The sequence below is a fragment of the Phaseolus vulgaris genome, chromosome 10 (genome assembly GCF_051622355.1).
Source record: "Phaseolus vulgaris cultivar YP4 chromosome 10, ASM5162235v1, whole genome shotgun sequence".
Classification (NCBI taxonomy): Eukaryota; Viridiplantae; Streptophyta; class Magnoliopsida; order Fabales; family Fabaceae; genus Phaseolus; species Phaseolus vulgaris.
In genome coordinates this window covers 5,794,031-5,811,051 of record NC_143507.1, presented here as the reverse complement: position 1 = coordinate 5,811,051, position 17,021 = coordinate 5,794,031, and the positions used below count along the sequence as shown (strand labels likewise).

The 17,021-nt window shown below is 32.0% G+C and overlaps 2 protein-coding genes across 3 annotated transcripts in view; one reads left to right on the top strand and one right to left on the bottom strand.

Moving 5' to 3' along the window:
* Window positions 1-1,131, top strand: part of LOC137818623 (disease resistance protein Roq1) — a 29,183-nt gene extending 28,052 nt beyond the window's left edge. Inside the window, exon 5 of the mRNA XM_068622150.2 lies at window positions 814-1,131. Within this exon, the coding sequence (XP_068478251.1) occupies window positions 814-921 (108 nt within the window). The 3' untranslated portion in view covers window positions 922-1,131. The remainder of the gene's footprint in view (window positions 1-813) is intronic.
* Window positions 139-8,833, bottom strand: LOC137818619 (disease resistance protein RPV1). Of its 2 annotated transcripts, XM_068622145.2 has the most exons (6): window positions 8,029-8,833; window positions 6,829-7,933; window positions 6,410-6,685; window positions 5,516-6,268; window positions 3,839-4,485; window positions 139-610 (listed from the first exon to the last, which is right to left on the bottom strand). In XM_068622145.2, the coding sequence occupies exons 1-6, from the start codon at window positions 8,532-8,534 to the stop codon at window positions 568-570; spliced, it is 3,330 nt and encodes a 1,109-aa protein (XP_068478246.2). In that variant the 5' UTR covers window positions 8,535-8,833; the 3' UTR covers window positions 139-567. The 2 variants fall into 2 exon arrangements, with proteins under 2 accessions (XP_068478246.2, XP_090152787.1); XM_090296661.1 differs by lacking the exon at window positions 139-610 and having other exon boundaries at window positions 3,582-4,485; window positions 8,029-8,765.
* Window positions 8,834-17,021: the final 8,188 nt, after the last annotated feature.

Here is a 17,021-nt window from a genome sequence, read left to right as displayed (position 1 = left end):
ATTGAGTTTTCCTAACATATAAATATGTTAAGCATTATTATTTAGGTCAGATACTTAGAAGTACTTTCCAGTCAAATCTAAGGATCAAAATCATTAATAGTCTCAAGTTTTGAGAATAAAATGATAATATCAATCATCAATCAAGAAATGAATATTACAATTAAATATCACCTCAATACATAAGAGTTTGAACAAATTATTCTCAATACCAAAGGAAAGAATTAGTCTCTCATATTGGCAATTACAAGTATGGAAAACAAGAAAAGAAGATTCAGTGTTTCTCCTTGACGATTCCTCCTCTAGGATTTTCTATCTATCCATATCCTCCCAATGATGTCTAGGGTTATGCGTCACGAATTTGATTTAACCTAATTGGGCTTGGGCTAAGTGACATCTCACTTAAGCAAGTTATTACTTTACTTAAGCGAGTTTTATGAGAAAAATCCCAACTTCACTGGAGTTAATTAACTCGCTAAAGCGAGCCTTGGGCGATTTGCTCTGGAGTGATCTTACTTGGGCGAGTTTTCAAAGTTCCAGCTTTGTCTTTTCATCTTGTCTTTAACTTTTTCATTCTCCTTTAGTCCTTTTTTCTCCATTTTCTTCTAGATTCCTGAAATTAACACAAATTTGGGAATAAATCGTTCATATTCATCTTATAATCCAAAAATATGTAAAAGTGTTCAAATTCCTAATTTAGAGGTTGAATTATAACTATTTTATCAAATAAAGTTCATAAGTACCTATGTATTTGTATGAAATGTTACTGAATTATGGTATTTATCACTATTCTAATAGAACGACCATATTCCACAGAAAAGGGTGCAATTTGAGCTCAAAATATGCTTAACAAGACATAGTTGCACTCAGAACATGGGAAGCCCTCAAAATGAAGAAAGGTGGTCCCATGAGTATGGGAAGTAAACTTGAGGCCAATTTGTTGCAATATAAATAGAAAGGAAAGGACTAGTCCAGGTGAGGAAGAGAACTAAAGTTAGTTTAGAATGTAATATCCTTAGTTGTAGGTTATCATTGTATTTATTGAATCAACCTACTCATAATGAGTAGCTAACATCCTATGTTATTGGGATTGAATCTCATTATAACTTTTATGTGATTCCTTGATTTACATATGCAAGTACATTTTGTTCTTAATTGATTTAATTTTGAGCTTAATGTTTGACAATATAGGAATTCGTTTACTTGATCTCCAAGAGCTTGAATATTATTGGGAAATTTTCTTTTTTTAAAATAAACTAAATCAACCAAAGATTTTGAACTGTTGGGAATAGAGTAGTTGTATTTAGCTATCATTGTTATTCTTTTAATGCATGAGTCGAGGAATTGATTATTATGATTAGATTTATTGATAACCAAGATTAAGGAATCAACTTGGTTTGACTTTAAGGAATAAGGGAACTTATAATTTACTGCCTCTGTGAACAAGAAATGCAAATTAGTTTTCAAGTCTCATTGATGAAAACTCATCCAACCTCGAAACATTTGGCTAAAAAGATTGGAAGCAAGAAAAGGATCTCAAAAGATTCTAATCTCAAGGAAAATTAATTGTTGTCTGCTCTTCCATTTTTAGCTAGTTTTATAAACTTTGTACAGGGACTACACGGAAATTTCGAATTACATACCAATAAAAATTCGTATGTAAAATTAATGTTACATACGGATTCTAATTCGTATGTAAGATATTTAAAATTTAATTCAAAAAATATAAATTACTACATAATGATATAATCCATATGTATTTATTTCAAATTTAATTAAAAATAATAAAAAGCATTACATACGGATTATGTCCGTATGTAATACATTAAAAATTTAATTAAAAAAAAACTGTTACATTCGTATGTAACTTATTTCAAATTTAATTAAAAAATAACTATAAATAGTATGAATAAAATCTGTATGTAACTTATTTTAAATTTATTTAAAAATAACTAAAAATATTATTAATATTTATAATATTAAAAAAACTATTACATACGGATAAAATTCATATGTACTTATTTTAAATTTAATTAAAAAATAATTAAAAATATTACATACGGATAAAATCCGTGTGTAAATTATTTCAAATTTAATTAAAAAATAACTAAAAATATTATTAATATTAATAATATTTGGGTCATTTTCTTGGGCCATATTTGGGCCAATTTTCATAGAAAAAAGGGTCTAGCTAGAGTTACAATTGTGCTTCATGAAGTGGCAAGGAAGGTATGAAGGTCCACATATCATTTCCTTAATGGAGAGAATTCTCACCAATGCCAAAAGGACATTTGTCTTCATGGGAATGGAGAGCACTCTCTCCAATTAGAGGAGGACACTTGTCAACCTCTAATTTGAGAGGATTTGCTCCAATTAGAGACAGTCATTTGTCTTTCTATGAGTGGTGAGTTTTTAGGGTTAAAGTTTGCACCTTGGCTACCCATAGCACTATAAATACAAGTGTTAGGCCCCTTGTAAATTAGCTTTGAATAGTCTCTTAGCTCACTCTTTGTTAGCCTTATTTCTAAGTGTTTTAGCAAGGAACCTCTTAGGAGTTGGCCTAACCTCTCTTAAGCTTTATTATCATTCTCCATACACCAATACTTCACAATTTCTTTTACTCATTTTAGCCACCCAATCCCACCAAATTCCGCACCCTCAAAATACAAAACAAAAGAATCATAGCAATGCAAGATAGGATTGCATCAAGGATTCTTCTCTTTCACATTCACAAGCATCTCATACTATGAGAACATTAAGTGACATGGTTGACCATGGTGGAGGCAAATCAAGGAGATGATAGAGTAATTAATCTCCAAGGAGAACATCCAAGACATTCGTCTAGACTTGTCATTCCACTATAGGCAAGAGGAACAGAAATTAAACTAGCATTCTCAATATGGTTTCAGTGCACTTGTTTTCAAGAAAGGATCAGATCCTTATGCTCTTTTAGATACTTTTTATGAATTGAGTGCAACAAGAAGTTACATACATGAAGTAATTGTTCCCATTTTCTCTAATTGGTTAAGCTAGGGAGTGGTCAAATCACAGCCAAACTAACAACTAAACAAGAACATTGTAACCTATAGGGTACATCTCATTAAATTTAAATTTCTTGATTTTCTAGATGTTTTTGGTGAACTTTTATCAATAAAAGAACAAACATAATCTCATAAGTATATAAAAAAGTGGGACACATATTCTTTGGAAATTTCATCATTTTATGATACATTTGTGTTATATTTTTATGAATTTTATATTAATGTTTTTGTAGGTTTGTGCGTCCCACATTCTCTAATTCACTCTCTTTGAGTTTATGTCTGTAGGTCAAACATGTAGTAAAGTTCATTCATGAGTATTTATATTAGGATTTATATGGGTGTATGTACATAGTTATATACATAATCTTAATCAAGACCCTATAGATGAAGTTTTTTTATTTTTTTGGTAGATTCAGTTTGACAATTTATAAAATGAAGGTAACTTTTACTTCACCCCATTCTTTCTAGAAAAAGGTAGAAGGAAAAAAGTGGACATCAATTCATGAAGTCGTGTGGGTGAGCATGACCACTGGCTTGTTGAGTATTAAAATCAATTTACACGAAAAATATTCTCATAAATAACACCAAGAAAATACAATGAACAGGTCAAGGACAACCAAAGAGGCATAAGCTTAGACTGAGAAACAAGGGAAAATAAAGTGAATTTTCCAACTACAAGCTACTCAAAATAAAAACAATAAAATGATGGAAGGAAATTAAATACAATCAAGGACACTAGGATTTAATTCCACAACACAATTCTGAATTGTTCTCATAAAAGGGATATGAATATGACTTACCAGTCACACATTGCAAATTTCTTCAATAATCTAGTGAAAGCATTTCCATTTGGCTTAGGATCATCAGACTTCTTTTCCAAGACATTTGATTCACAAGGCTTGGGCTCAATTTTGATATCATTTGATTCACAGTTCGTGGACACAATTCCGATATCCTTTGATTCACCATGCTTCGGCTTACTTTCCAAACCATTTGATTCACAAGGCCTCGTCTCAATTTCTACATCATCCGATTCGCATTGAGGCGGCTCAATTTCTATATCATTTGATTCACCATACATCAGATAGACAGCTGTTTTCTTGACCACCAAGTGATGACCAAAAGTCACAAAAATCTCCACATTGTCTCCACCTCCCAAATGTGATATTATCTCCTGCCAATCTTCATCATTAAAGGAAATCACTGTGTCTTGCTTGTGTATCTGCAGGGTGCGCTTTGTGTAATTAGCTATTAAGATACTAGTAAGACTTTCGGTTGCCGTGATTTCAGGGTTTGATAAATAAACAATACACAAAGCCATTCCCTTCATGCTGCAGTCCTCTGGCACAGTGAAATACACTGAATGTCCCTCACCTGTATGGGCCAACCAATAAGGATCATTGTCACCTGGAAGTAAAACTTCACAAGCCTCATTGGTTTTCAATCCCTGCAACATGACAAAACAAGCTTAGTCACCCCTACAATAATTTTTTTATCATTCCAAAATTACAAAATGAGCATTTTTAATAAAATAAAGTGAATTGTATAACTTCGGGGAGGCAAACTGTTATGATTTCAAGAGTGTCAGTATAATTTTGCATTTTTTCTTTGTAAATTTTATTATATTTTTAATTAAGAGGTTGAATTGTCGTATAGGAATATTAAAAACCACAAGAGAAAGCTGAACCATTTTTGTTCTCATAATGCAAAATAATGACCCATATACTGAGAATTTAAGGCTAGATTAGTAGGAGTTACTTACTATTAGACATTAAAGATTCTTAGTGGACTTTAAAGACTACTTAGGTATTAGTGTGGAATTTAGAGAGACTTATTATGATTGTCTAGAGTGACACATAATTTAACCCTACAGAAGGATGTATTTGTAAAACATGAATACACCAATTTAGAAAGAAAATTAAGTTTTCTTTTTATAAGAATTTATAGAGTTTTGAGTTAAAAGAACCTAAATTACATCTCCTTCCCCAAACTTCCGTTTTGTCATCACAGAATCAGGACTAAGTTTTTTAAATAATGAAAGATATTCATTTATCAGACTAGCATCTTTTAACAAATATTTTTCTATACACACAAGCCTGGAGATCGAATCCTTGACCACTTATTGCATAAATTGAAACACAGCAATGATAACTAATTCAAATAAATTTGGTTAATAGTTTTGTTCTGTATATATAACAGCAGATCAATATGAATTTAAATGCATTTCTGTTTATGTCTCAGAGATCTTTCAACTTTTTTTTATGTTCAATGGGAATCTAACAAACACGAAACAAGTGTGGGTGGAAAAAAGTGGAAATTAAATTGCTGCAGCTTAACATGTACTTTTAAATTAGAATATGGTTATTGAATTTTCTTTTAGACACATCATAAAGATTATTTCAAGTTCTCTTAATTAGTAGCTAAAATAAACAGTGAAGGTAAAGTAGAGAAAGGTAAAAACTAGAGAAGGAATTAACCTCAGATATCCTATCGCTGAGAATATCGAAGAATTCTTTGTAACTTCCAACTCCAATCAAAGAAGACCTCAAGTGATGCCTTGAAATTCCTAATTCTGTAAAATTTACAACATCTTCAACCATAATTGTTTTAACATGTTTAGACAGTTGAAACTCTGTCTCACATTGCACCAAAACACTTCGAAGATCTGGAAGCCTTCTAAGAATTGGTACAAGCTCACCCAAAGTATTATTTTGTGTATTCATGGAAACCAGAGAACATGATGTGCCAGAAAACGGACTAATATAAAGGAGAGGATTCATTGTTGGTGACATCCAAGACTGGATGATAGAAGGAAAAACATTTCGTGCCAGTCCTTCAAATCCGCATAAGGATATATATCCAATGCTTTTGGAGCTTACTATTGAAAAGGGGACTTGTTTCACAGCAGTATGATCAGCAATTAAAGTTGTCAGGGATTCCATCTGTGCTATATCTTCTTCTAATTTGTCAATCTTTGAACAACCAGATATAATGAATGTTTTCACAGATTTCAACTTATATATCTCTTTGGGGAGATTTCTTAGGCCTGTACAATCCTTCAAATTTATCAATAAAATATTACACAGATCTCCAATGGATTTATCTATCTCTAATAAACTGGGACAGTCTTTGAGAATGAGCTGCTCAAGACTTGGTAATCTCGAAAAGACAGGGGTTTCTGTCAAGTACATGGAGTGACTGAGATTAAGGACTTTTAGCCACCTCAAAACCTACAACAAGATAGTTTTTTTTCTTTTGATAAATATTAGAGAATAAAATAAAAAAATTAAATTAGTAGTAAATGGAAACAAGTACTATTTCTATTTGAACCAACCTATAAATTTTACAAGAAAAAGGCATGTTATAAATACCTGGGATTGTTTCCAGACGAATCGAAGATGACTGTGTTTTAAATCAATCGCAATTACATCATCCATACAAAAGTTGATTGGCAGACAACTTGAAGGAAAGCCTTGCCAAGAGATCCATCTCAGTTGCTTAGAAAGGAACCCATAATTTCCAGCAAGTTGTACATGATGAAGTTGCAAGAGTCTCAATCTCTCCATTTTCTGGAAAGAATCGGCTTCGAAACAATCTCTGCTGGTTAAATGCAATTTCAAAACCAATCCCTCAATAGCTTCTGTCCCCTGTGATGAAAAGAGCAGAGGGAAATAAATTGAGAAGTATTTTTTGTTGGCTCAGTTGAGCCTAACTCAACTTATATATTTCACATGGAAAAAGAAGACACTTGCAAAAGAAAATGAAAACCGTCCATAGAAAATGTACTTACAGCATTCTTTGTTAATACTTCAACTACATCCTTTTGAAACCACAATCGACTGTGCTTGCCAGGTTCCTTTCTTGAGTTTTCACGTATTATCTCTCTTCCCATTTCTTGTAGCAAAGGATGCATTCCAAGTTTGTTGTTCTTTTCTACTTTTATGAGGCTACGTTCTATGAGAGCTGGTATCCCATCATCAGCATATAGTTCACAACCATTTAGTATCTCCGTGACATAGCCTCTGTCTTTACCAATAAAGAAGCAACATACATCAAGAAATATATCCTTCTCCATGTCATTGCTTAAACTATCAAAGCTTATTCTTAATTTCCGTTGAACCTGATCATTGGGAATTTTTTCTAGTTTCGACAATACACTTTCCCACACTCTCGTTGACGTCTTGTCAAATAAATAAGAACCGAGCACTTCAAGAGCCAGAGGTAGTCCTCCACAATAAGCAGCAACGTTACTGGCAAGTTCACTAAAGTCTGCTCTTGGTTTTGCATCTCCAAAACAATGAAAACTGAAAAGCTGAAGGGACTCGTTTTCATCCATTTTATCCATCTGATAAACATAATCAACTTCTAGTCTATTAAGGAGGCCAAAATCTCTAGTTGTAACGATTATTACACTTCCTTGACCAATCCATTTACGATTTCCACACAGAGCTTTTAATTGGCTGTACTCATCAACATCATCAAGTACAATGAGTGCCGTTTTTCCAGCAAGTCTTTTCTCAATCATAGTCGTCCCCATCCCAACACTATGTATCTCCACCTTTGTTTTTAGGATATTTGAAAGAAGCTGTTCTTGCAAAGGTACATACCCTCTACCATGCATTTCACAAGTTTCTCTGATATTCTCAATGAAACTTTTATCCATGAATCTACGATGAATCTGATTGTAGATGGCCTTGGCAACGGTAGTTTTCCCCGACCCCCCCATACCCCAAATCCCTATCATGCAGACTTGGGTAGAACGCTTTTCAATGCGTCCAATCACTTCTCGCGCACGGGATTCTAGTCCAACAGGATATTCTGTAATAGACAAGACTTCGTAGTCCAGTAATGTCTGAACGCGGTTAACAATTTGTTTCACTAGTTCAGCTTCATTCCTTCAAGGTCAACAACAGCAATTACAAAATTGTCACTAAAAATATGCTTCATTCAGTCTCAAATCAAACAAAGCATGAAGGAGTCATTGGTTTACCTGAAATTTCTGACATCCCAACCACTGATACCCGCAGCTTTGTTCAGCGCACCCTTCCACCTGGACAACGCCTGCTCCAGTTGCTCTCCTGAAAAGCTTCTCTGCGCGGCTTCCTCCAACGATTTTCCAAAATCACCCTTCTGATGACGCACGTCGGAAGGGTCAATCTCGTAAAACACAGGGAGAACACTCTGGCCTTGAGTTTGGTTGCATTTGATGATTTGCTCAAGCTCATCAAGACACCAAGTTGATTCAGTGTAGGTTTGGGAGAAAACCACAATCGCTATCTGAGATCCTTCCACTGCTCGCATGAGTTCTTGAAGCTGCATTCCCTTGACAAGATTGGCCTCGTCAAAGAAGGTGTTGACTCCAGCATTTGAGAGGGCATAGTGAAGATGAGAAACGAACTTCCTGCGTGTGTCTTCTCCCCTGAAGTTGATGAAGACGTCGTGTATCCGCTGGTGTTTCGATTTTGCGAACGATGGCGCAGAAGATGCGGACTCCATCAAACAAACTCAGGTCAACGGTTCCAGAAGGGAAAGCAATAATGCAGAAAGACTGAGAGATGACGACCCAGAGCCACTTCTTACTTCAGTCTTCTAGTGAATCGCTACTATTAGAAAGAACTATGATGGGAAAATAAAAATACATCAGAATAAAATTGAATATTTTATTATTTGGTACCGTGGAAAGAGAAAACAAATATAAAGAAAGTATTGAAAGAAACTTGTGAATTTAATGAAAAAAAAAAACGAACTTTAAAATATGAACAAAGAACAAGAATATTCTTAGTAAAACTAAAAGTAAGATGAAGCTGGCAGTAGGTATGGCTATAATTAAGTCGTCAAAATTTGTGCAAGATAAAAGCAGTCTGATAAGTGTTTTAATTATGAAAAGGATTGGATTTCACCATTTTTTAGTGTACCGCCGGTAATAATAACCGCATTCAACTCTGGGCAAGATAATAGTCATCTATAGAGTGTGATAAGACTAAGGCAAATTCTGCCACCATCTCTATTCATCTTCTCTTTATTTTCATACTAATTATAAAAAGTCAATTTTAAAATATAACTTTATATTTTTTAAAATTTCAGTTGCACCTCCACAATTTCATATTTTTCTTATGCATATATTCTTTTCAATGTATCACTCTCATTCTTTTTCGGTCGTAATGTTTGAGAAACAATTTTATTATTTAAATGTGTAAAAGGGTTGTTAAGAAAATTTGTTGTATTTGACTTTTCTCATTGCGAAATATTTTTTTTTACTTTTGTACTTCCATTTTTTTTACTTTACTCTTTTTTTTTTGGGTTTTGTGGCTTCCGAAAAAATGTAAAAATATAAGATAATGAAACACAACCACCACAAGTAAACATATCAGAAAACTTACCTTAACCATCAACGACCAGCCACCACAAGCAACCACTATCACCACTTGAAAATGAAAAAGAAGACACTACACTCTCCAACATACTTAAAAGGATATTGTTGGATTTTAAAAAGTATAGAGGTGTAAGAGGAAGATATAGAGGTGTAGGGAGAATTTGTCATACAATTTTTATAGTTTAGTCCTTAAGATTTTTAATGCGTCAAATTATTTTACAGGCTCAATGGTTATTTTTGTTTAATTAGGAGGTTGATGGAAAAATGGAAAATAATTTAAGTTGAACATTAAGTAGTTTAATCATTATTAAATAAGAAGTTTACGTCTTACATATAAGAGTAGTGTGTAAGGAAATGGAGGGTAGCATTAAAGATCATGATCTCTCAGTGTGTGTTTGGATTAGGGAGGTGGTGTGTGAGGATTTGAGGAAGTGTATTATTGGCCTAACTCGGCAAGTGTACTGAGTCAGAAGTAATAATTTGTCTTAAAAGACATACATCGAACCCATAAGGAATAGTTCTCTTAAAATTTTAATGTGTAAAACTCACTAAATATTGAAATATGTGCAATGAACTTATTCAAGATATGTGAACATTGTTTGAATAAAATGTGCTTGTAATTTAAATAAAAAGCAAAATAAATTATTATGAGAATTTGATTGATAAAATTGGTATTGAAATTAATCTTTCTCACTCATTTATATTTTAGTAAATAAAATCATACAACATTCTTACTTATTTGATATTAATACAATAAAAAGAGTCATTCACATTGATTTCTTAAATATGAAATTATTTAGATTATCTCCTAAACATTGATTCCTCAACTATTTAGAAACATTCTTATCATTAAGAAAAGATGTTACAAAACATTTGATATATATTATAATCTATTCCTAGTATTAAAACACATCAACTATTTTCATTAAGGTTAGATCATCAAAAATACTTCTAGTCACTTCCAAAGATTTAAATCAAGAATAAAAATTCAAGCTTTAAGCATAAAATGAAAATAACAATATCAAATAAGAACATGATATTATAGATAAATATCACCTTAATACATAGGAGTTTGAAATGATTACATTCAATTCCAAAGGAAAGGAACCAGACACTTATGGTAACCATTACATGCACCAAAAGATAGTGGAAAAGCAAAATAAGAAGATTCAGACCGTTTCTCCTTGATAGATGCTCTCTAGGGATCTTTCATCCCTTTTTTGTCTTCCCTACACCTTTATTTAACCTATTTCGGCTTAGGTTTAAGTGACATCTCACTCAAGCGAGATAATAAAATAGAAAAGCCTTCTTCTCTAGAACAATATCACTCAAGCGAGCCTGGCGAGATACGGGTGAGACACAAGCGAGATACGAGCGAACTTAGGCGAATTTAGACCAATGAGTTAGTTTGTCTCTAGAACAATTTCGCTTGGGCGAATTTGGCTTGCTTAAAAGAATTTAGGTGAATCTTGAATGTCCAATCCTTTTCTTTTCTAACTCTTTTGTATTCATCATCTAACCCTTTGCTCCATCTTCTCTTAAATTCTTGAAAATATCATAAAATTGGGATTAAGTAGTTCCATTAATCACATAACTCAAAAAATATAGTATTGAATTATAACTTCTTAAATTAGGGTTGAGTCATAGCTTAATCACAATTAAAATCCATATATCTCAAGCCTTTGTGTATCAAATATTACTAAATAATGACGCTTATCAACTCCCCCAACCTAGAACCTTGCTTGTCCTCAAGCAAAGTAACTAAATCCTGACAAATCGAACCCTGGTTCAATTCTCTAAACAACTTCATTCATTAAACAACAAATATAATTAGAAAATTATGGTGCTTCCTATTCCAAATGTAGCAAGATATAAATATAATCAATTTTCTAAGATAAACATATGTAACAATGAAATGACAATTTTATTAAGGAATTTCTTCTCAAGTAAGTGTTTTCTCTCAATTTCCATTGAATCCTAACAAATCATAGTTACCTTTCATTTTTCTCATATCAAAATCACATCAGAAACATGAAGCATAAGGTCTTATGCAGGGTTGTAATGACGATAGGTTTAAAAAAATATTGATTTTTCAAATGACAAAACACAAATATGTTACCAATGAGGTTAAAATATTTCATATTTCCTGCAACAAGTACACAGAACCACCCACATGGATAGATGACGAATTACTTTCGTTGCTCATACACATTGAAGCCAAACACAAACTATCAAACAAAAACTCATAAACTAAACCCCTCTAATTATACCTACCCAGTTGACTTACATCATCGACAACGCTAAATAACTTAAAATGAACTGAACAAATTCTATTAAGCAATAAAAACTCCGAAAATCCTTACAAAATGTACAACCTACAAAATTTCTCGACGCAACCATCATTGTGATGCTTGAACATTTCATCAAAAATCATCTCCACATTTACATCACTTTATTAAAAAATACTCTCCTATTGCGAGATTTATTTCCTGTTTTCGTTAAATTAACTTTTTTTATCCACAAATCTTAGACCTATACCTAAACAAAAACATTTAACAACATGAACGGGAAAACTTCGCACCTAATTGCAAAACCTTGTTTCCTCTCCAACCAACTACTACATTATTAACTTAAAAGTCCACAACTCAATTTTACCTCCTTACGCAAAAACATAAGTCATTCAAACGGGGTTGACTGAACATAAGACTTTTGTTCAACACTTAAGTTCTTGTTGACAATAGCAAAAAACTTTGTCCTACAATAATGCCTGAACACCTACATATAAAATACATATAAATTTAATATATAAACTTATAACAAAACAAATATATAATCATGTGTGCCTTCAAAATGAAATAATGTTTTCAATCAAACATTTGGCTCCATAACCACTTCAACATCTTCACTTCCCTTAGTTGTCAATATATCCTGAAAAATTTATTAATTCGACAATTGTTTATTAAGAAAACATTAATTGTTTTCTAAACTTTACTACAAGTCTTAACCAAACTTAACCGCTTTATTGTTGTTATTTATAAAAATTGTTTCTTTTTAATTTTCTGTCATGCATAAAGTTTGGGTTCTCTTTCCTTGTTCTAAAACCAAATATATAAGAATATCACAGTTCAAGTCTACAACAACACAAAAATCATTATCTTTGCACACTTTAAAAAGTGAACAAACACACGGTAAAAAAAACACAATAAATAACAAATACAAACAAACACCATATCACCAATTGTACAACCCTAAATCCTAAAACACCCATAACTGCAAAATGCAAATCAAAAACCAAAACTACAAAAATTCTAAATTCAAAGAGCACAAACACATTTCAAAATAAACAAACCCACGACAGTACAACCCTGTAAACCCAAAATGAAAAAAAAAACGTTAAACCCTTAAAAACAAAATCATCTTCAGTCAACATATAACAATCAAAACATCAAATCAAACATTTCCACACTCTAACCCTAAAAAACCCCAACATCGAAACAAAAACATAATCAAACAAACAAATCAAAACCCAGCTCTACAAAATCTAACGGCACAAGGAAAATTCAAATTTCACTTCAATTCGCACTCCAAATCAATTGAACTCACATTGCAAGTCTAAATCGCATTGGAAGTAGAAATTGAGCAAAGTGACTCATTTTTAATTCACTTCCTTTTTTTAATCAACAATAAAAATTAATAAATGGGAATACTCAGAATACTCTAACTCATGTACAAAAATCCTCAAAGCTAGAGAGGTGAGGTTTCTAGAGAAAAATGGCTAAAACATGGTCATATTTTGTACATATAAATCTGGTAAGCTTAAACCTCTTAACAAGACATCGGTACATATATATCAAGCTACATCTATCAAAAAACCCATCAACTTTGTCCAATTCCAGGATATAAAGCATGGTACTCAAAGGAAAAATTTGCTTCCTTGTTATCTACTGTAGTTTCTCACGCATCACTTGTGGCTATAGTTGTACCCAAAGGAAAGTCCTCTCATCCAAAACAAAAACCAGAGAAAAAGCAGAGAAAAATCATCAGTCATCAATGTTGTAATTTTAAACATTCATATACATTAATACACCAATCAGAATAAGAGAAATTTGATGTTGGGAGTTTATAAGTTACCCATGTCCACGCCTTTACTTGGGCCATAGCAAAAATTTCAAAAGGATCCACCATTGCATTATTAAAATTATCCTATTCCTATGGTTCCAAATTCTCCAAATAATGGCAATCCATATACATTTCCAAATACAATTTCTTAAGTAGTTTAGATCAGTAAAACTTATTTATTCAAAGGGTTGAATAGCATTATCACAATGTACAAAAACTCTATATCCCCAAACATCAGACATATACCACACTTTAGAAGTCACTTTACATGTGAAGAAAATATGATTTACAGTTTCAAACTCATACCCACACATAACACACATCCCCCCTCCGTTGAATTTATGGGAGTCTAAATTCAAGAGGGGGGTGAATTATACTTAGGATAATTTTCGCAAATGCAATCTTTAAGCAAGACTTGACAATAAAGAATAGATTATTTCAACAGATAATAGATTCAAAATTGTTTAACAAAGTGCAATCACATAAAAATAACATATTAGAATTTAAAACAACATATTCTAATTTCACAGTGACTTTACATTAGCAGAAATAGTTTAAGCCATAACAGAGAGTTAATCTTTAACAGATTTAATTTGAATCTTTCAGAAGCTTCACATTGTATTAAAAAGATAGTTTTCTATAAAAAAAAAAAAAACTAGATTCAAATAAGTTCTACAACATTGTGTTTTGATAAGAGGCTTGATTTTTAAATTGTTAACCAAGATTCAAATCAGCTTTCAATAACAGTCTATTAAAAATAGTAAAACATTTTTTTTCAGAATTCCATTTTAAAACCATATTTAATATGATGAGATTTAAAAACAATTCCAAGATTGTTTATTAATGACTTTAATTTAAGTATGAACCTGTGAAAGATCAAGGGAGCCTTACAATTTTTAAGTTTGATTAAATTCGTTTCAGAATCTTGAAAACAGAATATAGTCCAAATCAATACGGCAGTAAAACATTAGGTTCAATTTCAAAGGAACATATTCAATTTATTACAGTTCTACAGATTTTTCAATTTTAGAAGCAGTGATTATGAAAGAAGAATAACACACAAGCATTTATACTGGTTCACTCAATATTGAGCTACATTCAGTCCCATCTCACACTAAGATGGATTCCACTAAGACACAATTAATCTTTTTCACAAAACTACAAAAGACCAGTTCTTGAACCCTTCAAGAACAAAAAACTACAATATGAAAAACACTATTTCAGCAACTTCCTACTTCAAGAAACTCTATCAAGAAGCAAATGAATACACCTTTATAGAGAAAATGATTTTAGGAAAGAAAACACCGTGTATGTAGACTTTAGAGACTCAAATTGGATCTCCACAGTTGCAGCACTTTGATGAAACTTCTAATCTCAAGCCAATGTGAAAAATAGCACAAGAACTTCAAAAAAATTTCAAAAAAAACTTTCTAAAAACTAAACTCACTTGAGAACCTAAAAAAAACTCTTGATAACAGTAAACAATTTGTATTGCAAGGGATGATTTGTTTTGTGATAAAATCCTTCTATAGGACTCAAATCATAACAAATTTCCCAAAACAGTTTAAAAAACTGTTAAAAAATAGTTGATTAAAAGCTTAAAGAACAGATTATATTTTGAAAATGCACTTGATGGAAACATAACCAACCTTTGAGTATGTGGGAAAAAAACTGAATTTTGGAAACAAAACAAATTTTTGAAAAACCAAAACAATTTTGGTGCAGTAAGATTAAATCAATTGTTTCACTAAAAAACAAATTGAAAATTTTAGTGCAGTACAAGCAATTTGGAAAAGCTTGAACAGATTTTAAAAAAGACCTGTAATAGTTTTTAAACATCTTTTAAAAAGCCCTTGTGCTTGAGATCATTACCACGGCTATGTGATATGGAGCTGAGTCAAAATGCAAAAGTTACTTAAGCAACTCTATCCTAACTAAGACAATAAAACACACTCCCTATGAGAGCATCCATACTTATACATCTCCAAGCTTATTTTCTTCATCAAACACTTATTCATCAAGCATAAAAGTTGAGTAGGATCTTCAAGATATCCAACACCCTCCAGCCTAAATTCCTCTATGTATTAAATTATCATAGGTTGCGATTTTGCAATAATGTGTTGATGGAAGAGCTTTTAGACTCCTAAAATAATCAAAATTAAATGCAGAGAATAAATGTGGCTGCAAAATATTTTGGTGCAAAAGAATTTTATAAGCATAGTTAACAGTAAAAGAATTTGATATATCACCTAGCCACATCCACTCATCATTTCTACAAGCATCTATTTTAACAATCTTCAATTCATCCATAAAGGCATTTATAATTTCAGTTTCCAATAAAAACCAGTCTCTTCTCCATTCTATTTGCCATACCCACTAGTTTTCATGTCATACCCCATATTTATCTATAGATCCCTCTTTAAGTACTAAATTTGAAAAGAGTCTGGGATATCTATTTTTAAGAGTCATTCCTACCCAACAATCTGCCAAAAGTAGAATATTACTCCCTGCACCTACCTTCCACCTTCTTTTATTATCAAACATAGGAATTTGAGTTTCCTTCACACACCTTCTTGATATCTCTCCACCAATAACATTCAGTATTTGACACAACACTATCATCCAACCCTCTCCAAGAACCATATTTAGATTCCAGTACCTATTTCCAAAGTCCTGACTTTTCACAACTAAGTCTCCATTTCCATTTCCCAAGAAGATTCATATTAAAAAGGTTTACATCCTTAATTCCTAGTCCTCCATCCGATTTGGATTGACATAGGAATTCCCATTTGGTCCAAGCTATTTTCTTTCTATCGCTTCCCCATCCCCATAAAAAGATCTCTTTGTAATCTTGTGATTAATTTCCCAATTGTTGTGGGCATTTTGAATAGAGACAGGTAATATAGAGGGACAACAAAGATGACATATTTTATCAAAATAACTCTTCGAGCAAAAGATAAATGTTTTCCTTTCCAATTAGTAAGCTTACTTTTAATTTCTAAGATCATGTCATTCCAAAACACTTTTTCCCTATTATTATCACCCACATGAATCCCTAGATATTTTAAAGGAACTTGCATTTGATTACAATTTAAAATCACAAAGTCTCTTAGAATTTCAGTGTTTTGTACACGAGTAATGATATTTTGACACCCTTACTCCATCCTACATCCACAATAAATATTAATATTTATAATAAAAAAAATTAGAAAAAAGCAAAAACCTTCTCAATGAAAATATAAGTAGAATAGAAAATGTTTCAAAATTTTTAAAAAAAATATAAATTTTTATAAATGATTAACAATATTAATATTTATTGGGGTGTAGGGTGGAGTATGAGTGTCAAATAAACATTTTTCTTTGTACACCTATGCCTGCAATTTTAATTTTTCTAAAGGTCACCTTCAACCTAGACACAAGTTCAAAACATCTCATAGTACATTTAATTGTTGTGATGTTTTTCACATTATCCTCACAAAAAAATACTATCA

Bases quoted from the DNA above. Each gene is read 5' to 3' on its own strand.
- LOC137818619 (XM_068622145.2), bottom strand. From the start codon at position 8,534: ATGGAGTCCGCATCTTCTGCGCCATCGTTCGCAAAATCGAAACACCAG. The intron at 6,686-6,828 runs GTAAGTACATTT...TTTTCATCACAG, and splicing joins AAGTATTAACAAAGAATGCT to GGGACAGAAGCTATTGAGGG. The intron at 611-3,838 runs GTAAGTCATATT...TGTTAATTTCAG, and splicing joins AAATTTGCAATGTGTGACTG to GAATCTAGAAGAAAATGGAG.